The 24,656-nt window shown below is 36.4% G+C and overlaps 1 protein-coding gene across 4 annotated transcripts in view; it reads left to right on the top strand.

The window, feature by feature from the left end:
• Nucleotides 1–24,656, top strand: part of RYR2 (ryanodine receptor 2) — a 452,105-nt gene that overhangs the window by 261,266 nt on the left and 166,183 nt on the right. For all 4 annotated transcript variants that reach the window (XM_049830593.1, XM_049830592.1, XM_049830591.1 and 1 more), the window contains exons 25-28: nt 4,758–4,917; nt 15,192–15,339; nt 22,204–22,412; nt 24,344–24,518. In XM_049830593.1, the coding sequence (XP_049686550.1) occupies nt 4,758–4,917; nt 15,192–15,339; nt 22,204–22,412; nt 24,344–24,518 (692 nt within the window). The remainder of the gene's footprint in view (nt 1–4,757; nt 4,918–15,191; nt 15,340–22,203; nt 22,413–24,343; nt 24,519–24,656) is intronic.

Here is a 24,656-nt window from a genome sequence, read left to right as displayed (position 1 = left end):
CAGAAAGGTAAAGGTCACAGTTTCAGTATGAGAGAGCTTCCATGTGTTCTGTTACTCCTAAGTTTAAATTAGTAATTTAGTTTTCTTGGTTATGACTAAGAGCAATGGTAAGTGCTAGCTGCTAAGTTGCTGCCACCAGTAGCAGCTCATAGCTCTTTGCAGGGATGTGCTTTGTGCAGAAATAGATGTTCCTCTGCTATTGCATATCTCCATTATTCACAGTAGCCTTTCACTGACTCATACCTTCATATTCCCTACACTGCGTCCCTAAGGCCAGTATAATAAGCCCAAGCCCATGTTTAACTAAAGCATGCCTTCCTTTTTCCTTTTATGAGCCAAAAGCACGTGGCCTGGTCCGGCAAGATTGCTGCAGGCTTCTGGGTAACACTTTACTGCAAGGTAGCTGTAAGAGCCTGGACCCTTAAGTCTTTGATATATACCACACTGCATTGATTTACATACCATTGAAATCACAGTTTCAGAATCCCTGATGTGGTCACTTCACAAGAATGAATGAGAAAAAAAGTAAGGAACTAGTTTAAATTCCCCCAAACTGTTCTTCAGTGTTGGTATCCCAAAATAACTACATATAAGACTAAAAGAAAGGGATATATCTAGGGCCTTCTGTATTTTTGTTCTGAATTTCCTGGGCAGAAATGTATATGCATTTGCAAGATTGTTCAAGTGGATTAGATTTGATGGTTTGAAAAACAGCAGCTAAATCTCAAGTCTGAAGAAATTATACTTTCTAATTTAAGAAGAGTGATAATGCTGATTCTTTTTAATATCATTGACAGTCGTAATTTTAGAAACCTGAGGTCCTACCATACGTACCAAGTCAGAATTTTGATACCTCACGTACAATGTGTCCTGGTTTCAGCTGGGATGGAGTTAATTGTCTTCCTAGTAGCTGGTACAGTGCTATGTTTTGAGTTCAGTATGCGAAGAACCTTGATAACACTGATGTTTTCAGTTGTTGCTAAGTAGTAATCCTTGACTACAGTCAAGGATTTTTCAGCTTCTCATGCCCAGCCAGCAAGAAGGCTGGAGGGGCACAAGAAGCTGGGAAGGGACACAGCCAGGGCAGCTGACCCAAACTGGCCAAAGGGGTATTCCATACCGTGTGACATCCCATCTAGTATAGAAACTGGGGGGAGTGGGGACGGGGGGATCGCCGCTCGGGGACTAACTGGGTGTTGATCGGCGGGTGGTGAGCAGTTGCACTGCGCATCATTTGTACATTCCAATCCTTTTATTACTACTGTTGTCATTTTATTAGTGTTATCAGTATCATTATTAGTTTCTTCTTTTCTATTCTATTAAACTGTTCTTATCTCCACGCACAAGTTTTACTTCTTTTCCTGATTTTCTCCCCCATCCTACTGGGTGGGGGGGGCAGGGCAGTGAGTGAGCGGCTGCATGGTGCTTGGTTGCTGGCTGGGGTTAAACCACGACACAATGGATAGAAAAAATGAGTAAAAAGGAAAGAAAAAAATATGTGGCTACATTCTCAATAGCATCAAATGTTTGTTGAGCAAAAACGGAGCAAAGATTTCATGATCTAGTTACAGTTGTGCAGCTATAAGGCTGGATCACATTTTTCATAGGATACAGTCCTGAAGAGAAGAAGGGTTGCTGTTTCACAGTTAGACTAGAATTAGAGCATAACAAAAGGTTACAGGAGGTAGTGTGTGAAAAGCTAAATTTTTGCTGGGAGCCCATCTGCTCTACTTTTTAAGAAATTTTTCCACCTTACTTTGTATATTCTTGTCTGTCTTCTTAACCCTTTGGGTTTTTTTGTTTTCTGCCATCTTGCTGTAACAATGAAGATTGTAAAATGCTAAGAAGTTTATATTTGTGTCAGTCCTACAGAATTTTGGCTTGACAACCATACTGGTTACAAGTTGAGGAAAATCACATTTTTAACTGACATTTGTGCCAGAAATGTGTCTTTTCTAATACAGCACTACTCCACAAAAGAGCTTTTTTGGACAATTTTCAACAACTACCTAAAGTGTACTGCAAACACAACTTTTGCTGATAGAAATTCTCTTTCTATTAGGAATTTTTTTCCTGGTATAACTTTACTTTAGGTTTTTGAATAAAGCATGCTTCAATAACCTTTTATTTTGAAATAACTCCCTGAAATATTCAAAGTCTTTATTTTAATAAATTCTAAATATTTAGTGTTTCTATGGGTTAAAAAAAATTCTAAATGAAATGGGAATGGAAAAAAGAACTGTCAGAATTAAAATTAAAATAAAAAAGTTTTAAAAAAATATTTTGGTATGCTTAATTTTCTCTTGTAAAGCAACTTATGTAGACTACTGAAAATCTGTAATCAAGAGAGCAGATTATGGACTAAGATCACTTGGAAACATATCTACCACTCTTTGTGTAACTTTAGGTGGTGGCACAAATAAAAATTCTCTAATGCTTGTTGTAAATCAATGGCAGATCAATATGGTAGCAATAATGTGCTGCTGAAGCAGTTAAATTTATCTACTTCTTAAAAAAAAATTGTTAATATAAGGCCAGCAGAGATACTGAGCAAGATAAGACCGGTAGGATACTGATGAGCAGATGACCAGGCAGGAGCTGGGATTTTAGTTACCTGGTTCAACTAGTAACATTGGTCTGCAGCTAAAGACAATTCTCCAACATGAATTTGTACACACAACATGCTTTTGTTATTTTCCTTAGTATCCATTGATACTTATCCTTGATGAGTATTCATTTGCATCCTGAAATAAGGTATACACATCCTCTGTAACAAAATTACGAGGATCCTTTGAGGCCTCTGGTTCTTTGGCCCTGCTCTTACATTGAAATAGCTTTTATATGCCTAACGTAACACTTGTGCAGGGGAGTGTGACTGGAAAGAATGCAGTAATTGCCAGCCTGACAAACATGTTAATTCTGTATGATTCACTGTTTCCATTACTCTCTGGTTTTCCTCATCTCGCTGAAGCGACTTCACAGCTACCTGAGGAGAAGTAACTATGAGGGCAGTTATTTAGCATGTGGGAGATAGCAGCACAACTGCCAACTGCTTGCTTACTTCTGTAATAGAAATTTGCCGATGGGTAACTATATGAATGGTTGATTTTGGATTGATGTTCTTGAATTGTTTTCAGGCCTGAACATTTTTTTTTTAATGTGGCAATTTTGAAGGAAGGTCCATCCTCATGTTTATAGATGATAATCCTCCTTAAATGCTTGCTTGTTTTCAATTATTGTTTTCAACCAATAATTTGTTTAAATGGGTTTTAGAATAGTTATCACAGAAGAGAATTAAGATTTGTAAAGTATTTGAATATTTTAGAATATAAATGGGGATAAATACTGTTTCTTTTTCTGGATTTCTCTCTGTCAGTCCAAATAGAGAAAATAGAAGAAATTACAAAGTTGTTTAGAAAATAATTAGGCAATTATTTAAACTAGCCATTCTTTAAACACCCCAGCGCATATAATTCCAGCGAGAGAATGTTGTTGTTTATTTTCCACAGACCTCTTTCGTTATGACCAAAATAGTGCTTTGTTTTGTCAGTATGCTCAAGGAGAAACTCAGGGATATTTAGGACACATCCACCAGCTCCAGCCCGGTCTCTCCTGGGGCCGCAGGGAAGCACTAGCTCTGGCACTTGGAGCACCTCCGCCGGCCCGCCCCTGGCCTTGCTGTCTGCCAGCCTGTTTTTCACACTTTCTTCCTCCCGTGCAGCCAGCTGATTGCCCTTTCTTAAAAATGTCTTCCCAGAGGGGCCACCAGCATAGTTGAGGGGCTCAGCTTTGGCCAGTGGCAGGTCCCCTTTGGAGCAGGCTGTGTCTGGCACGGGGCAGCCCCGGCCTCTCCTCACAGAGGCCGCCCTGCAACCTCCCCACCCGCCAGCACCTGGGCACAGACACCCAGTACAGCCCCTGTCTGTCCGGCCCCCTGCTTTTCTCTTCCTGCGCCCCTTCCCCTGCATATTCCTTCATCAGCTGAGGTAAGGGAAGGCAACATCCGCCGCCGTGATGGTGCCGCGTAGTGTCGTAGGTTTTCATTGTAAATTTATTAAGTCCTGATGTGCTGCATCCAGCACCATATGCGTTACCTCCTTTATTGAAGAAGGTTTGGTGGTAAGTAAAATGGGAGATGACTGTAATTAATTCGATGGGAACAACTTCATAAAGGTAAACACTTTGTTCTTAGGAGTGCTAAAAATAGTGAGGAAGCCGTGTCTCTGTTCTGAAGTCACGCTTAAATTTTAAACGTTTGCTCCTATGATTTGAAGGATAGTTAAACTATGAAGTATTGTAAAGACAAACTTTTATAGGTGGACTTCATAGGTGATCTTGAGTAAGCCATTTGACCTGCTCTGTCTCTCACATCCCTATATGTAGTAAGAAGAATTTATTTTCTTGCTTCAGTAGGAGGTAGATAGAATTCAATAAGTATTGTGAAGTGTGCAGAGGTAACAATAATAGTATTCATGTAAGTATATAGATAAACAACATCTTCATCTACTACTTTAAATGTGAAATTACTAAAATACTTTAAAAACATTTTTATTGGGTAGCTTTCATTGCCAACTACTTCATCTCATCAAGACACAATTAGCTTGAAACAAAAACAAATGTCAATGCATTATTATTCTTTATGTTCAAAGGCAGATTATGTATATAGCTACATTGCATACATGTCACTTCTTTCCTGTGCGGTTTCTATTTATTTTTTCTTACTGAAAAGTAACTGCAAGTTCTGTGTTTTTTGACAGCTACCAGTTGTTGAGTGGATATAAGCCTGCTCCCATGGATCTGAGTTTTATCAAACTGACCCCTTCTCAAGAAGCTATGGTGGATAAACTAGCAGAGAATGCTCACAATGTGTGGGCAAGGGACCGTATAAGGCAAGGCTGGACATACGGTATCCAGCAGGTAAGTGCTAATTTCAGTCACTTGAAAAAGCACTTAGCTATTGAGATATTTCACAGTTAAATGGGAATAATGGGGATACAAAGGAAGGAATAATCAGCTAATGAATATGAGTCTGTCAGTCAAAGAAAGCAAAAATACATCATTAAAGCAATACTGTTAAATCTTTTAGCAGTATGAGACTGTTCTTTTACAAGTAGTGTTAAAAAATTGGTGGTATATTCTTGTATGCTATTGAGATCTCAAGGTGAGAAAATTGCATGCAGGAAGCTCATATGCTCTAGTATTTTAGGAAATGTAAACATTGACTTTCAGTAGGGGAATAATTTAAACATTTGCAGTCCTGGTAATTGAATAATTTTGTTTATCTGGGAAAATCAGAATATAAACTTCTAGTAATCACTTTGTTATATTGTATTTGCGATATGTTGTATTTCTGGAAGAGGCCATGTTTAACTGAGAATAGTTAAGTCAGTGTCCAAGTTCCTGTCCTACTTCAGTGGTTTTGTTTCAGTTAATAGGAATGCTACATGGTAGGTATCACAATGTGTTATAAGGGAGGGGAGTAAAAATTAAGCATGGTGGATTGTTAACAGCAAAACTCAGGGTCTTTGTTTTCTTTAAAAAAAAAAAATAATCAGTCAGGTATACAATGAGCCTAACTGATTGTTTTTCAAGACAGCTACTGTATTAATTTTCCCTTAGGAGTCATATTTTCTATTCTTTTTGTGATTATTTGTGTATTTTTTATAGAGCAAGGTGTCTTCACTTCTGTTAATAAACGTGTGGTAGCATATCACAGTGAAAATTTAGGAAAATTCACCCGTTGGGGGGAAAAAAAAGAGTTTTCATGGTTTTGCGCTGGGCATAAAAGATCATTATTTTTGCAAAAATGTGACAGCTGTTTTGTAGGTATATAATCTTTCCTGCCTGCAAACAGTGGTTTTGTTTTTGACAAAAATTCAAGTTATACATTTCAGTTCAGCACATCTCAAATTTTGTTTTTCTACAAGACCAAAACTCATTCTATTTGCAAAGCTTTTGTATATAAAAAAAATAAATCTGGTTTTATATATATATTATGTTAGGCACTTAAATTCACCTCATCACATACTGACAAAGTACATTTATGTGACAAAATATATGCTGCATAGCATTTCAGCATTGTCCGTTATGGTATCTTACTATAAAGCTCTCACTTTGGTATTTTGTAAACTATTTAGGAAATCTATGCTCTGTCTGTATTTTGGTCTGGGCAGACAATGAGCTAATTCTTGTGTTTGCACACCGGAATGTATGTAATATCCCCTACTAGATAAACACTGAAGATAATTCAGTGTTGGTGCAACTCCCCTGCTTATAACAGGATTAAATTTTCCCCTAATACTGCATCTTTGAGTAAGGGAAGGTGGCCCTTTGAAGTGCTGTTAACATTTATGATAGAATATTAATTATGAGAAGTGTTGGAAGCGATGATTCTCTGTTGTCAGCTAGGGGGAGCAGATTAATTCATTATGAAGCCACTATTTCAACCCTGTCTTTATGGAGGCAGTGCACAATTCATTTCTAGAATAAGGGCCTCTATGTCTCTAGATGCTCAAAAGAAATATTTCTGATATACTAAAGAATGCACTCAATCAATAATTAATACCATGTCTCCTATATTTTTGTATTCTCCCAGAAGCCAAATATTTTCATTACAGGGCCTTGCCAATCAGGAGATTTGAAATGAATGAAAATTGGGAAATAGTTACAGCTTTGATAGAACCCTGACATATGCAAAATTAAATTTAGTTTTGCAGCAGAACTTATTGGTTAAGACAAAGTTAAGAAGTTTCTGGAATCAAATGCATCTCTTAGCTAACCATGTTTCTAACTAGCAGTGGGAGAATTTAAGCCCACAACTCAGGTGTAGTGAATAAAGTTTCTTAGATCTTGAAGACAATTTAACCTACCCTCTGTATCTGTATATCTTTGAAAAAAACACAAATAATTTTGCCATATTTATTGGAGTGAATTTGCAGTTAAATTATATGTTTTCTGAATTAGTGAGATATTAAGTGAGAAAGACAATTAAATGATGCTGTCAAAGACTTTTCCGGTGTTACTGGGTTGGGAATAATAAGCAAAAGATGTAGTGGGAGTGGGTGGCAACGAAAAAAAGTTTCTCCTTTACATCTACACAATATGTTTATACACTGTCTTTATTTATGTTTTGATGTGCCTGCTGATATAGAAGGTTCTGCTTTTGAAGAGGTAATGTGATAGTAATAAATCATTAGTTTTATTATGGTTCCTAAAAGGCAGTGGAGTTGCCCCAGGCCACAACTTTGGTTTAAAAAAAGTAAAATAAAAACATTGATTAGACACATCTAGTATGGGATGTAACCTAAAATTAAACACTTCAACTTAATGTCAGAAGAATCATGAAGTCTGTCTGATGTTCTCAGCGCTGTGCCCAGGGAAAGAGACTGACCTTACTGTTGAATCTAAAATGTTGTGGCCCTGTGAAGAGACATTTTTGAGGCTCACCGGGAAAGAGGAGGACTCTGTGATGTACTCCCTGAACAGCTCTCTGTATTTTGTATACTGACTCAAAATAACTGCCCTGAGGGCCAACCTTGGAACTCAGGTTTCCCCTAGATTGCTTTCCTAATAAATGCCCCGCTTGCTAGATGACAAAGCTCAACATGCAAATTAAATCTGTGCTGACTTGTTACGATTTATAGTCTTGTGTGAGAAAACTCGTGGAAGATAGGGGTATAGTTTTGGACCCCTTAGTCTTGTAATTACTGAACTGTGCATTACCCATTTTCCACAAGTGTTTTAAAAATTGACACCTATATCCTCAAAGATATCTGACTGTACAAATAGGAATTAGGTATCTAAATCCATTTTGATGGCCAAGGACAAGTTGTTATATAAAGAAGTTATCACTATCACTTAGACCTGCTGAGTTTTAGAATAAAATGGTAGCCCCCAGTTAGGTTTTCAGAGATGGTTTAAGCAGTCAGTGTGAATCAGGCTCTGATTTTGACTACCAGGTTGTTCTCTGAAAGAGACTTAGACAAATGCTTCTGCTCTAAATCTTGATGAGGCTTAGGTATACGATCAGTATGAACTGTTCTTCCTTACCAAGACAAAGACAATTATGAGCATGCAAAGAAGAACCTGGAGAATTTAAAAGTAAAAATCTTAAGTGCCTATGAAGCTGATCACGTTCGGAGTTGGAAAGCCACTTCATCAGGGTTTTGCAGTCTTGGGTGCTTCTGCTTTAAACATCTAAATATTTTGTTGGGTCCGATGCATTCAAATTGACTGAAGACTTTCGTGTGCTGAGTGGGGCACTATTGTTGAGATGTAACACAATGGTGCAGTGAACAGTTATGCTTTCAACAGAGGATGGTTAAAGATCATCAAGTGCTCAGAAATATTCATGACCTTCAGGAAAGAGATCAACCAGATCAGCAGTATACTTTACTCACTTATTCTTGGCAGACAAATTACAGTAGTCTCATGTACAGTTAAACAGGTAGATGATGTCCTTGAAAACTTTCCCACCAGTAGCATGTCCTGTAGAAGCTGCCATGCTTGGGGTGTTGATGTTGATTTCCTCTTAATTAAATTATTTTTTGTCTTTTCAAATAATTATTTTTTTCTGGAGAAAAGACAGACAATGTTCCAAGAGTGCTTACAATGTGCCGATACCAAATACCATTCATTAAACGTCAAAAGAAGAGAGCAGAATAGCAAGGTGCTCCTTTCTGGGTGCAGTGCAAAGATGCTTCTCATTTAGCTGACATACATATCACATGGCAAGCTGCTAGCTGTTGTCCACGCTGCTATGTGCTTCTGCTTGTCTCCAACAATGGGTTTGTTTCATGGGCTACATTTTGTCATCCCATCATATTACTGTGACATGTTACAGTACTGTAATAAAGTGACACGATGTTAATGCTGTAATAGTATAAACAGATCTTGCAGAGGTATGAAATAGTTTCCTAAGGGAAAGAAGCTTACAGATTGTTGAAAGCAGATGAACTAATCACTGGGAAATATGTTAAAAATGGCAGTCGTGCTTGTGGCTGTCGGATGGATTAGATGATCTAGTGGGTCTGTTCCATCGTGAATGCCTCATCATTTGAGGATTATATAATATGAAAAAATTAAAGGGATACTGTCAAGTAGTTCATGTATAAACCATTTATTTCCTATTATAAACTGGTGGGGAAAATGCCTTCCAAGTTCCAGGTTTTCTTCTTCTAAATCCACCACTGCTTGTCAGGATTTTTTCTTAACGAGATAGCTGCTCTTTGTGCATGACTATACATAGTATTTTTGTTCTGCTGCTGCAGAGCCAACCAGCCAGCCAGCAGAGGGAGCACAAGTTAACTAATAAATCCTGTTCCCAGAACTGTGCTGACAGCTGTGATGACACTGATGACTATCAAGTAAGTATTTTTTTAGTAGGACACACTCACAGTAGCTTTTTGCTCCATGAAAGGAGCAGAAGGAACAAAAAAGGTAGGAAAAATACATATTTCTGCTTAAAAGAACGTATTAAATAACAAGGGTAAGTGGAAAAACAAGCACATCAGTATGAAAATACTTGACAGTGTCCCTTTAAGGGAGAACATGGTTGCTGGCAGGTTGGTCTTCTCTCAACTAGGGAAATAGTAAATGATCAAAGACAGATAAGGTAGATAGATCCAGGCAAAGGAGCAATATAGCCTTGGTGTAAGTCAATTAAAATCATCACATTTGTGCTGAGAGGGGGCTTTTTTTTTTTTTTACATGTACAGATTTTTGACGTTATGTCCTATCATAATTACCTGAGCTTTTTGTTTGGGCATTTTAAAGGAATTTTGCATACCAAGCTGATTGAAATGTAAAAGGATGCATTTGTGACTAAATCTTCACAATCAAATAGAAAATATTCAGAACTCACATAAGTTTATGCGTGAACTTACAGTATTTGTTGACGTTCATGAAACTGTGATGTCATGTATACAGGAGAATCCCAACTTTTATATAAGTAAAGATAAGACAGAAAGGGGGAGAAAAGAGTCAAGCTTAGAGATCAGAAAGCAAATGAAAATAATTTCAACTGCATTAGCCACCCCCTCCATCTTCCTGAATACATGACTTTTAGGTCTCCCCACTGATTGTGGGGGTCACAGCCAAAGGTTCTGACTTTCAAATTTTGCTTTTATGCATTGTCACATATGCAGATAACTTAGTCAAAGGGTGTCTTGCTTTTTCTTCATGTTGTATTGTGTGTTGTGGCTGAAGAACCTAACAAGCGGAATCCTCATTTATATTGAGAAAAAAAATATTTTAAAACCCCGCATCTTTAACAATTGTTTATAAAAATCAGCAACCTATGAAGTTCTTCCCACTATGTGAGGACCATCTTAAAGATGCTCTGCACTTCCTGTCATAGGATGATTAGTCAGGATTGTGAAGCAATTACCAAGTGTGATTTCTCTTTGGCCCAAAATGCAGACAGTTTGGTCTTTTTAAGTTAGGATCATATTTTTTTTTAGATTTTGTAGAAAGCATATGACATCACTGTTTCATCAGGAGTTGGTCTTCTCAGACTGCCTAGTGCTGCAATGCAAGAGAGGCAGTGTTTTGGAAATTCAGACTAAGGAAATACGGTTGTATGGGAAAAATCAGAAGTTGAAAGCTTGCCACTTATTTTGTCATTAAATATATATAAAAAAGCATCTTGTCCCTGTAAAAACTACGTAGGTTACCTCACTTTCTCATTTTACATTATTTATACTGATATATTAGTTCCTTCCATTTATAGTCCATTTATAGTTATAGCATGCCAGGTTAGGAACACAACTTCTGCTTTGGGTGGATACATTTAGGATATTTGTTAATATTGCCAAGAATGTGGCTTTGTGAGGACTTTATTGTGCTTTCCAGTTCTAATGACTCTAGAATTTTGAAATTACTTAGTAAATACCAATTTAGAATTATATTTTTCCTTTTTCCCTATAAAATAATTTTTAATTTTAATAGTTTATGGTTAAACGTGAGCTGCCATGATAAATGCAGAAAAGCTAGACCTCTGGATAACAAGATATGAAATGCATGGTGTAGGTAATTGATCCCATTCACAGTGTATATCCTGCACACTGACACTGAGCTGGATTTCTGACAGCGTTGCCGGCAAGCTCGCCAGTAGCATTTGTTGTGGCAATTGCTCGGAAATCTTTGTGGAAGTGCAAGATCCACAGCCATGGCAGCAAGCAGAATCAATTCACAGCTATAGAATGAGTGTTTTCTGATGGTGCACATGAAGCTAGGAAAACAACAGCATGTCTGTCTCACTGAGTATGTGCTGAAATATATTTGCTTTGTGCTTGTCATTTAACAGCCTTGGTTACGAGGACAAAATCATTTCAGTACTACACAGAATATGGATCTGTACAGCTCTAACACTATAAATCATAAAACTTATGATCCCATTAAATTATTATCATGTTTTTCCTGCACTCTTCCTAGTCTCTTTCTTCATTTTTCAGTCTTTTCCTGTCTGTCTTTTTGATAGGCACTTATTTATATATGTTTCTGGTGTCTTTTTGTTCCTTTTAGTCTAGTGATCTGTGCTGTTCCTGAACTTCTCAGAGATTTGGGAAGGCCCAGGAGAGCACACAGGTTTGCGGTATCACATTTATAGCTCTGAAAACTATATTAATCTTATCATTTCAGATGTCTTTTAGAGGTTTATATGAGGCTTTGTTTTTTGTTATTGAATTACTTTTGAAAAGTACAACTTTTTTAGATACACTGTATCTCTTATATAGGTTCTTGGTTTAGAGCTGCTTATAGAATTTGACTATGGTTTTCTATGCTGCTGTACACAGTATGGACACTCCTCTTGATTTGTTCTTACTCTTACATGACATCTGTCTGTGCAAGTTGCAAGACCACTTGCTAGATCCAGTGCACTAGATCAGTTATCCACCTGTCACATACTTGCTGAACGAATGTATGCAGTTCTGCACCTCTCAGCTCCCAGTGTGTTTCCTCTGTGAATTATTTTACAACAGTGTTCATTACCTGTAATGGAAGTTTTAAAAGGCTTGTTGATATTTGTTGGTGGGTGTGTTTAGGTATTTTTTTCTGTAGTTCTTTTCTATTATTTTAAGAGCTATATTCAGTTAGTGCCATTGTTGACCAATTATTGCCTATTTCAAATCCATTTATATGCTAAAAATAAGTATATATGTGCTGATTCAAATAATTCTATCACCTGCTGTATATAGCAAAATCTGTCATGTATACTGCATGAAGTAATGCTGACTTTTCATGGTCAGTGTTACATCACTCAAGTTCAACATTGTTTATTATTAGTTCTTCCATTTATAGTCAGGGCATATTCTGCCAGGCATTCCAACTTTTCATGGTTGCGATGCTTTCTTTTACTTAACTAATTCCAGATTAAATTCTAAATGACTAATGCAATGTTTATGTTACATTAAAGGAAGACAAGGTTGTGAATAAAATATATAGTCTTTTTTCTTTTTCCTTTTTTTCCTTCTGTGGTATGATAGGCTCTGATTTCAGACCCAAAGAATTATATAAATGTCATGTGTGCTACCCGGTTCAAACCATTTGAAACAGAATCTTGTTAATAAACTTAAGTTTTGGGGTCTTTTGTCTTCTGGAGGAGATCACTTTTCTTTTTATTTCAAATGACTTGGTGAGCAAGTAGTTGCCAGACAAACTCTATACAAAACACAGTCTTCTGATGAAGCATTAGACTGTCAAACCTGGAAAATTCTGGCAAAAAATTAAAAACTTTGGCTGAGTTTTCCTTCTTTTAATAGTCTACACTACAAAACAATAACTTTTCAGTAGTGAATAGGAAGAATTAAGTCAATGTACAAATTGCAAATGTACTCAATAAAAATTACCACTCTCTAGCTAATCAGTTTTCTTGTTACTTGATTGTGACTGTGCAAAGCTCAATCACTGTATAGGATCATTCTTTTGATTAGCTAGACTTAAACCACAGAGGTGCAGAAGATTGTTGGTACAGAAACTTATGATGAGTATAACAGTAACAGTTCTTAATTCAAGCACTAAGTAAAACATTCAAAATTTTGAGACATATCACAGGGGAAAAAAAAGAACAAAATTATTAAAAGAAAAATCCCTTTTCATATTCATATTTAAAGAAGTAGCCAAAGTCTTGAATGGGTGAAAAAGTTCGCAATATTAAATAAAATTAAGACTCAAGGAAAAAAACCTGTAAAATTGAGTTTGTTTAATACTTACGATTTCTTTTTAAAATCACTTACACTATATTTCATTATCATACGTTGTTGTCAGCTGATTGTCTGTATGTTAATGTGTGTTAGTGGTTGCTATGGCCATTACCAGTGCATTACATTAGTCATGGATAAGAAGTTAAATAATTGTTGTTCCAAACTTATGTTTCATATTTTTAAAGACAGTATTTCATAATATCTTTTGGACATAGAGTATTTCAGAGGAAATAATTTCTTTTTTTATGTCCTTTCCAAAGCAAATAATTAAAGCCATGGTGTTTCATCTCTGATATTAATGTGAATATTCTTGTATCAAATAATAATTCCTTCTAACATTTACTTCAACAGTTGTTTAGTCCATTCTGTTCTGGAAGCAGACCTTTTTCACATCTACCAAATTAAATATTGGAAAAAGGGTGATGTCAACTTAAGTGTTTAGTATAAATATGGAAAGTAGTCCCCTCAGATGGTCCTTGTGTTGGCCCTGTCACTGTCCTTCCTACTGAATATAACTAGAGCTGATGTGGTGTAGTAATTCATGTCCTCAGCAATGCATTTTCTTTATCTGTCTGTTAGCCCTTTTAGCATATAGGTACTGCTTGTCCTGCAATATTTCTTCTCCTAGAAGGATCACTGGTAGGACCAGATTTCATTGAGCACTGATTAATAACTGCACTTTAATATTTACTCACCATGATAAGGCAAAAGGCAGATAACCTTGTATCTAAGCATTTAAAGGACAACAAAAGATGCCTGCAAGTATTTGTCAGAATGAATGTGCTATCTCTCTTCTGCCAGCAAAGGTAGAATAAAAACCCCATACATTTGTAAAAGTAGAACCGTAATGCTATAGAAGAAAGGTACTTTCACTGTAGGCAATGCTTTCTAAAATAATAGGCAGTATTTTTGCATTTCTTAAGGAGTCTGACCAATCATGAAAGCCTCTGAATGTCTTTGGTATATGTACCCAAGAGAACAAACAGCAAGTATTTTTTAATATGTCCAGTCTTCAATTTTATTTTATTTAAAAAAATAAGATATTAGGAAGAACATGGAGAGTTCTTTGTATGGTTTTTCTCACTGCAGACAGATGCTGACAGGATGTGAGAGGAAAATGTAGAAAAGAGAACAGTTCTATTAGTCATTACAAATTATGTTAGCCATATGAATAATCCAGTTAAACAATGCTTTCAAATAAGAGAATTTTGCACTAGAGGAAAACCTAATCAACGTTGTGTTAATAAACCTAAAATACAAAGATTGAACCTTACCAATACATTAATTTCAGCTGGAGGAGAGGTTATGTTAAATTACCTATTACAAAAATTCTGCACATTAAGCACATTAATCATATTCTTGCAAGACACTTTATTTTTAAAAAATACATGTTTTAAGTATTTGACATAGTAAGGCACAGGTTTATTATCTATTTTATTATTCATTAATTAGTATTGCATGCATTTATGAATATTTTTTATTAGTAGTGTTTTGTTCTTTTGTTCATACATTGTTTATTCTTTGGGAGTTTTATATATCTTGTTTAGTGCTATAATAAAAAATCCTCTATATATTTGTGGTACAGTAATGTCTCTGAGCTTTGGTTATGTACTAGCTTCTTGTTACGGTAGCTGCTTCATAAACAGTGTACAAATATAATCCTTTTGACTTTTCAGTCAAACTGTTTGCATTTATCCTTGTTCTTGTTGTTTGTATTGTTATCCTATTAAGTAAATTTGATGGAAAATGAAAGTAGGTATAAGCCACACAGTTACATTTATTTGTGTATTACTTGCTTTTTTAGCCATGTATGTCAGTGTTGTTACTAGTTTCTAGACTATTGTAACTTCTTTGAATCCTTGCTGTATTTGCAGCTCCATGATTTCAGTTGGTATAAATAGTAATTTTTATACTGCTGATATAACACAATTTTGTCTTTAAGACAAAGCACAGTTTCTGAAATTGAATTGATTTTTCATACTTATGCAGGATGTGAAAAATCGACGAAATCCTCGCCTTGTGCCTTATGCTCTTCTGGATGATCGAACGAAGAAGTCAAACAAAGACAGTCTTCGGGAAGCAGTCCGCACCCTTCTAGGCTATGGTTACAACCTGGAAGCTCCTGATCAAGACCATGGTAATAAATTCTGTTGTTTTGCTTTTCTCTCTCTCAAAAAAAATTAGAATATTCCACTCCACTGCTGGATTCATTCCTCTCATAAAACAATCTGAACAGGTGCAATGTCTCCAAAGCTAATAGGTGCTTTTCTCCATCTTCTGTTGTTTGTATTTCCCTTTGTTCTTATTGTTCTTATTTCCTTATTGTTTACTTTTCTTGTTCTGTGGCCTCAAATGAAGAATTAAGAAATGAGATATTTTTACATTTTAAATCAGTGATACAATTTCTTTGTATTTCATACACTTCCTTTCAGTGTTCATTTTGTAGATTTGATAGTTCGGATGAATAAAAATTAAAAGCTTAACCAATTTAAATCAGGATTGTGAATTCTACCAGACACAACCCTAAAATACAGAAAATCAGGAAAACATGTTTATCATCTTGCTCATATATGGTCTTATGCCAGGGAATAAAATGTATGGTTACATTATAAGTATGTGCCTAAATACCTGCATAAATACCCAATCTAAAATTAAGTTTTTAATTTAAAACTTTTTAATTGGTACTATATTTGTTATTTCAAGACAGAATATTAAAATTGCTAAGAAAAAAATCATATGTAAATGCAGTAGATGTGAATTTTATGTTTCTACAATTTTAAATTTATGTAATGAACAATTCTACAATTCATGTACAATCTTTTATTTAAACACTTAAAGCTACAAGAAGACATTTTCGAAGACAAATGCCTACAAACCAAATTTCTGTGAATGTCAAAATGCAAGTTTAGAATTATAGTCTGTTAGAGCATTTAAGCTTCCCAACTTTCTCATGTCTTTGAAGTTGAAGAGACTATAGGTGAATTTTAACTCACTTCTTACAAATGTTTTCTTTGCATTTGCATCATTGCCAGATTGAAGATTTTATTGATACTGTGGGCAGTATTTTCAACATACATTGTTTGAGTTTGATAGATCCTAATCAGAAAAAAACTACATAAACTTTTAATAAGTTTTAAAGAAACAGTACACAACATTTACTTTAGTAACTGCAGCATATAAAATGTTAAGAGAGAAAAGACATCAGGAGACATAATGTACAAATAAAATAAATTCTCTTATAGATTTTGGCATTTAAAATGACAGTTTTCTGTCATACTGAGATTAAGTTGTAAGATGGAACATGAGAGAGAGATATTCGTGGTACTCTACTGTCATTCTGGAACACTAACTGCATATATAGAAAGGAAATGGTAACATAAAAGATACCACACCTCAGCAACCATATTTTAGAAGTTGGAGATACAGAAATATGGAATAATCAAATCAAAATTGAAACTTACATACTTACAGTCTCAGCAAAGTGTGGAAAATTTGAGAGATGTGTCTAAACCTTATTTTATCAATATATTGATTCATAAATGATTATTTTTTCCTGCTTTATATAGTGATGGTATTGTTAAATTTGGACCTTTTTAGGCCATAGACCTTCAGTAAAGCATTTCTGTGGAAGATCTAACTCATACCCAAAATGTACACAGGAAACCTGCCATTTTCAGTTTGTTTTCCAAAGCGTGTACATGCTCTGATCCTCAACTTTTATGAGAGGCTCCTATTAAATTGCACTTTTAAATATGAGACATCGTTGATACCATGAGGGTGTAACAAGGCTGGATTCTTAAATGGGCAAGACAATGTATCCTAGTGGAGTAGATCGTGTTGGTGGCAAAATGCCATGGTGTCAGTGTTAAATCTGCCTATGCCTAGCCTGGAGAGTTTGAGGCTGCGGCATAATCTTGTAATTTCTTCCCCTCCCACTGTGGGAAGGAGATGCTGCGTACAGAGAGTGAGCATGGCTTCTGCTTGGTTCTCAGAAAGTGGGTTGGAAGGTATAGGAGGCTTTTGCCTCTGGTGAAGATAAAGGGACTGTCTAGTGGTGTAGCGTGAGAGGGAGAGAGAGCACATTCATTTTCCACAATCTCCTCCAAATCTCACTGAACAATATTAATCCCCTTACCTCATTTACATCTCTGGGAACCATGTGACCTTGCCTTTTATTGGGAATGAACTGCTGGAGAATTTTATTTTTTGTTTACGATGCAGAGATCATTAAGCTAGTTCTGTGCAGGGAGTTATTAATGAAATGTAAAGAACACAACTGCAATCCTTGCATCTGAAAGGTGTCATCAATCCTGTTGCAAAATTTCCAGAGGAAAGGACCTGAAGAACAGTGTCCCACAAACTGGTCTTTCTTAAACAAAGACTGGAATTGCATTCAGCAAAAGATTTTTATACTCATTTTGGGGATTTAGATTTTACAGTTTATAAGCCTCTCAAGTTTTTGAGATGAATAAAACATGTCATAGGGTCCTCTCTCATCAGCCCAAAATCCATACTGTTATTAAGGGATTTAGAGCCCTCTAGTGGTGGTCTGCATCCCCAGTTATTAATTTTATTTTAAACATTGATTTACAAAGCTCTGCAGTGTCATTTTTTAATGCTTTGTTATTATTATTATTACTATTACTACTTACTGGTTTCCCACAGCAGCTGTATGTTTGAGCTTGCTTAGAATCTAGAAAGCATTAGGTTACTTAGAATCTAAATAGACAACAAATTCTCAGTTCCCAAGCTTTGTGGTTGTTCATCTCCTGTATAGGTGAGGTACTGAGGGTCTTCAAAAGTGGTTTTGAGGCATTAAATGTGTAGACCATCAAAGAGAAAATTTTACTGATAAAGAATTAAGTGGCAGAGAGTTCAGAGTTGCTTACAGGAAACTTAATGAGCCTCACCTAACTGAAGTCAGGCATTTGGTGGCATGAGAAATGATAGTAATTTCTGAGGGATGTAATTTTATAGGCTATTCAAGATAATATTGGAAATGTGGACCTTGATGTGGCTGAGAAAACAGAAGAAGAAAGGGAGAGGTTCTTAACATGGTCATACAGACAGGTAGGTGCAGACATATCTGAGCTTGTAACAAACTCGGGAAGAGGAGCAATTACGGTGATCAGACTGGAATACTGAATTTTCAAAGGCTGCACAGGCTTTGATACCTTACAAATTTGTGGGAAAAGATCCAGAATGCTTTAGGCATTCTTTTTCCTAATCTGAGAAAAAAAGTCAGAGTGTTCCCTGAGTCATGTGATTTGCTTAATGGAAAGAAAACTGTATAAAATACCAGAGAATAGAATAGCTGAGAAAACTTAAGGAAGAAGGATTCAGAGTTTAATTCAGCATTGATTCTTGTGCTTTGTGAAATTCTTTTCATCTTTTTAAAGTGTGATTTTTGTCATTTCAAACTATCTTATGGTTTGAATTAATAATAAGGTCTTGGAAAGAAGTGTCAGACTGTAGGACTGTGTAATAAATAAGGAACAGTGAGGGAGTATTGTATGTATTCACCATACAAGGTTGTTCTTGAAGCTATTTTAGCAGAAGATACATAAAGAAAATGTGTAGAGTAGTGAAAGGCAGCTCAGGGAAAACTCACTGTATACTGACATAAAATATTGAAGGAAAGGAGAAAGACGATAGGATTAAAAGTGTTTAAAAGGATGTTAGGAATGACCATCTCCAAGGCACCGAGTAGGGTCATGAGTAGTACTATTCAAGTAAAATTCAGGAGTAAACGTTCTTAGACAATTTTTGAGAACGTTTTCCATAGGTAGTAGATGAATGCCACGTAGCTGTAGGTGAATCAATAAAGGCATTTTTTCAAGACAGTGTGTTCAGTGCAGTGGGGGAAAGAAGAAAATTGGAGAAGTAGGGGAGTCTAAGATTTGTGGTTTTGTGAATGACAGAAACAAAAGTACATTTCTACTGGAACAGATTGATCTGGAATATATGGTGGGATACCATAGGAAAAGAGTGGAAGCGGGAGCAAAGGAGCAGGATAACCCACAAGAGAACTGGGATGGATAGATGGAGAGTTGGATCAGAACGTAGAGATTGGAGTCCAAAACTTTCATGTTTGTTAGTTGGCAAGAAAAAAGGAGAAAATAGATTTATTTATATGTCTCAAAGCAGTACATGTACCAGCATACTACTTCTGCCTCTAAAAATCTTTGCTTATAGATTCCACAAATGTTACAAAGCAAAAATGTGAGGCATAAACCAAGCTTGTTTCTACTGCTGTTACAGAGCAGACTAATTAACACATTTACATTTTTACCCTTCCCTTGAGGTTTCTTTTCTCCTCTTTCTCTGAAGCAGCCCAATAACAACCCAGCTTACATTTTTTTCAGTATTTTTTATGCCATTATTCCTTCATGGAGTAAGAGAGTCAGTGAATACATTTAGAAAGAATAAGTTGAATGTGTCAAAGTTTAATTTTAGCCTCCTTTGAAACTTTCCATGTAGCCATTTTGGTCTTTGAGAAAAGATATTATTACCTGACAAAGAGTGGATTTTAACTTAAGCACTCTTAAAATAGCTTGTTATGAATCACTTGCGATTAAGAGAATTTTGGAATGAAGCATAGTAAGCTATGATAAGATAAGCACTTGTGATCATGGTATAGATACTTAACCAAATGAATCAGTGTCTGTGAAAGCTTTTATTTTCACACAGCTGTTAATGTTATTTTACACTCTATTGCACTAGACAAGAAATGTGAACAAACTTTTTCTTCATCTCAGCTTGACGATTGACAAACAGTAACTTTGAAGTGAGGAGTGGCAGGTTTTAAGGCACTCTATAAAATCTTGTAGTCATCTGACTATCTTCAACAGTTTGTAAGAGAATAAAGGAGAACAATCATCACAATTCAAACTTGACATCTTGTTGCTTCTGTTATTTCACTAGCTAAACAGTATTTTCTAAATAGTACCTTGGCTGTGACTAGGTTTTCCTTTGTTCTTGAACAGGAACTTGCCTTGCCTTGAACAGGAGTTGCCTTTAACACTACTTTTATGCCCTTCTTAAGGGCATCTTTATTCTTTCCAGACTTGCTGCCCTTTATCTTGACAGAAGTTAATATATTTTTTCCTGAAGCAAGAGTATAATTACTTCGGGCTTTTTGTTGCTGTTGTTAAAGCTTCATGCAAGACTTCCTTTAATGATTCCTATCCTCCATTTTCCATTGCATCTACAAAAACATCTAAATTGCAACCTTCCATGTATTATTTATTATAATAACTAAGAAATATAGTAATATTTTTTTGTAATTATGACATACTTAAGAAATCTGATTTTTAGAATATAAATGAGAAGATTAGGTGAATTGATCACAGTCTAAGTAAAGAAGATGTCTCAGTTGAGGAATCTTGTCTCAAAGACAAACGTTTGTCTTTTATGGTGATTGGAAGATTAACTTAAAGTGTATTTTGTTGGGGTTTGTATTGTTGGTGGTTTTGTTTTGTTTAAAATAACTGAAAGCCAAGTCCACAGAATCACAGAATTGTTGAGGTTGGGGGGGACCTCTTGAGATCTCCTGGTCAGGCAGGGTCAGCTAAAGGAGGTTGTCCAGGTCCATGTCTGGATGGGTTTTGGTTATCTCCAAGGATGGAGCCTCCACAACTTCTCTGGCAATCCGTTCCAGTGTATGACCACCCTTACAGTAAAATATGTTTTCTTGTGTTCACATGGAATTTCATGTTATTTAATGTGTGTCCATTGCCTCTTGTCCTGTCACTGGGCGCCACTAGGAAGGATCTGGCTCCCTCTTTTTCATTCCATTCCACCAGCTATTTATACTCATAAATGATATTCCCCTCTGAGCCTTTTCTTCTCCAGGCTGAACAGTCTCAGCTCTTTCTGCCTTTCCTCATAAGAAAGATGCTCCAGCCCCTTACTCATCTTTATGGCCCTGTGCTGTACTTGTTCCAGTAAATTGCTGTCTTTCTTGCACTGGGGAGCCCAGAACTGGACCCAGCACTCCAGATGTGGCCTCACTAGTACAAAGTAGAGGGGAAGGGTCACCTCCCTGGGACCTGCTGGCAAGGCTGTTCCTTATGCAGTCCAGGATACTTCTGTCCTTCTTTGATGTGAAGCTACATTACTGGCTTATGCTCCACTTCTCTACCAGGACCCTCAGCTCCTTCTCTGCCAAGCTGTTTTCCAGCAACTCAGCCCCCAGTGTATTCTGTTGCCTGGGGTTATTCCTCTGCAGGTGCAGGACTGCATTTCCCTTTGTTGAACTTCATGAAATTCCTCTTAGCCCAATTCTCCAGCCTGTTGAGGTCCCTCTGAATGGCAGCATAACCGCCTGGTGCATCAGCTGCTATTTCCAGTTTTGTGTCATCTGCAGACTCGATGTGCATGTACTCTGTTCCATTATCCAGGTCATAAATGAAGATGTTAAACAGTGTTGGGTCCAATACCCCTGTAGACCCCAGGACCCCTGGAGTACTCCACTACAGCACCCATATTGGTCTGCCTGTGTATCTTGACCCTTAAGTTCTGAACTGGCTCCTGAACCATCCCAAAGCAGTTGTCTATGCATTCCAGCTGCTCTCTCACATAATGCAACTCTTCTTCATAACCTTCCCAGCCTGTCCTTCCTAAAAAACATGTGTTTATCCATCACAATACTTCAGTCATGCGAGTTATCCCACCATGTTTCTGTGATTCCAGTGAGGATCATAGCCCTGTAACTGCACTCAGACTTCTAAGTTCCCCTTATTATTTTTTTTTCTTCCCCATGCTGGATGAATTAGTTTAGAGTCATTTCAGAGAGGTACCCAAGCGTGCTGACTCCCCAGAATGGGTAAGGCGCTTTCCCCATAAGGCTGTTCTGCAGGCACTTTCTTCTTTCACTCCTATGCTCCAAGGAATCCCTTTGACTTTTGTTTTCACTGCCTTCATTTTGTCAGTAGTTGAATACAATACTTTCTGTGTTGGGTTTTTCTTCTTTACTTTTTTTATTTTTTAAACCTTACAGCAATGAGACTGGACGTGTGCAGTGGGATAATGGAAAAATTCAGGATCTTCCGCACAGAAAAGACTTATGCAGTGAAGGCTGGGAAGTGGTACTTTGAATTTGAGGCAGTTACTGCAGGAGACATGAGAGTTGGCTGGACCAGGCCGGGTTGTCTGCCAGATCAGGAACTTGGCTCAGATGAAGAAGCTTTTGTTTTTGATGGCTTTAAGGTTTGTATATGTTTATCTGTAGTAATATGAGTGATTGCAAAACTTTTAATTTTGAGTCTTATTCCATGTGTCATTGCCTCAGCTAAATTACCTTCTCTTCTTTCATTTGTGTTTTATGAAATTAATTCTCTCTCTCTTTGAGGGCCTAGGTGGAATAAAGAGGATCAATGTCACCTGAAAAAATTAATTAGCAGGTTTTTGGCATTTCTATAATTTTTTTCACAGCTTCACAGTATTTGTACAGTATATACACAGCATTGAAAATCTAAGTGACTTACTCAAATTCAAATTACTGGCAGAGCTGTAATTAACTATGAATCATTTCTTTAAAATTTTAATCTGTTGTTCTCTGTATAAGTAGTACCATTAGGGAATAGATATGGTTAAGATTATTAGCAATAAGTGTTTGAGGCAAACTTTGGTACAAGTTTTTTATAGGAATGTAAAAGTTACGAAGAGTATACCTAGGTTTTCATGGAAATCCTTACAGTTTAGAGTAAATGAGGTATAATAGAACCAGTAATTTTTGCTCAAATGTAACTCTGCATAAGACAGTGGCAGATGGAAATCTAGTAGTAAAAATATATAGGAAAACAAACCATTTTATATGGTACTGATTTTCATCACAATAGATTAAATGACTAATTAAAACTTTTTGTTTCGGTAAGAAGGCAAGTGCAACAGCTATCCAAACTGTAATTGCTATTAAGGCTACTGATGGCTCATGTCAAAATGTTTCTTGTGTCTAGTGTTGGAATTCATTTCCTTTATTACTATTACAACATGTAACAGAAATCAACAGTATTCCTGGCTGTTCATGGTCAGATCAAGCTCTCAAGGTCTATTTTTTTTAATGTTGGAATTTAATTTTTTTCCCAGTCTAGTATTACATGAGAAGATGCCTTAAAAAGAGAACTGAAAAGTTGGTTTTTTTAAAATATCTGATTGGCTTAAGTAAACTATTCAAGTCCTGTGTCCTTACTAGAATAGCTGTGTAGTAGCTTGTCTTCTGAATCTTAGATTTTGACCTTTAGCTCAATCCACAAAGCTATTTTGTTTTTGATTTTGATGGGTTCTGTCCGCAAAAAGAAAAATGCTTTTGACCTCCAGGATACACAGAAAGGCTCATTTGTTTTGTGGGATTTTCAGGTTGGATACAGAGGAGGATACTTGTGATGGAATATACGAATAGGGAACCTATTTGTTATTAAAACTGCTTTGTTTTATGCATGTTACAATAGATCTTAATAGATGTTAATTTATTTGAATTCCAATCCAAGACCCCATCCAAAGCCTTTGCAGTCTTTGACTTGAAGGTCAGTCATACAAATCATTAATTATGCCCTCAGCTACTCTGGAATCTATCAGAAGCTCAGAGTGCTTGTCCCATCCACAGATAATTCTGTTCCTTCCCAAATCTGGTATGACAGGAAGTTTAATTTAGTTTGTACACAACATTTTTAGAATTATACTTAAGGAAACAATAAGGTTTGTTTTGAAGCAATGCACTTATAGGCTACTAGATTAAATAAAAGCAATTGCGTAAAAAGTTTGTGAAATAGCTATGTAACATTGTAATTGATAGCGTATTCTTTTCATTACAAGTCTTCCATGGAGCTTCTGCAGAAAAACTAAGCCATGCTCTTACTTGTTACTAAAATGTTGAAATAGCAATTTTCGCTGTCAGCTCACTTAGCAACGTTTTGCAATACTGATGTGAGGGGTGCTTGCAGAAAGTTAATTGTTCGATTTCCATTTTCAAAGTCAACTTGGAGTACTCACAGGCATTGTTTTGGAATGATATGCTGTGAAAGTGTTAATTCTACTGCTGTCTGAATATAGTGGGCTAATTACTAGTTGTGCTACTAAGGGAGAGAGGAACACATACATTGTCACTATTACTCTTTGAAATTCTTTTAAATCGTTTTCAGGCACAGCGGTGGCATCAAGGTAATGAGCATTTTGGCCGCTCTTGGTTAGCAGGAGATGTTGTTGGATGTATGGTTGACATGAATGAGCACACTATGATGTTCACCTTAAATGGTGAAATCTTGCTTGATGACTCAGGTTCAGAACTTGCATTCAAGGACTTTGAGGTTGGTGACGGTAAGTACTATAATACATTGTGCTGTTAACTTGCTGTTGCTGCCTAATTTTTGCTCTGGCTTCCCTTTAATGTGGTGTGCTTCTTATCCCCCTGTCCACCTGCACCTTTGGGGAACTACCCCATGTCCTTTTCTGTAT

The sequence above is a fragment of the Accipiter gentilis genome, chromosome 28 (genome assembly GCF_929443795.1).
Source record: "Accipiter gentilis chromosome 28, bAccGen1.1, whole genome shotgun sequence".
Lineage (NCBI taxonomy): Eukaryota > Metazoa > Chordata > Aves > Accipitriformes > Accipitridae > Astur > Astur gentilis.
The sequence above is the reverse complement of the archived record's forward strand: the minus strand, read 5'-3'. Positions and strand labels throughout refer to the sequence as shown.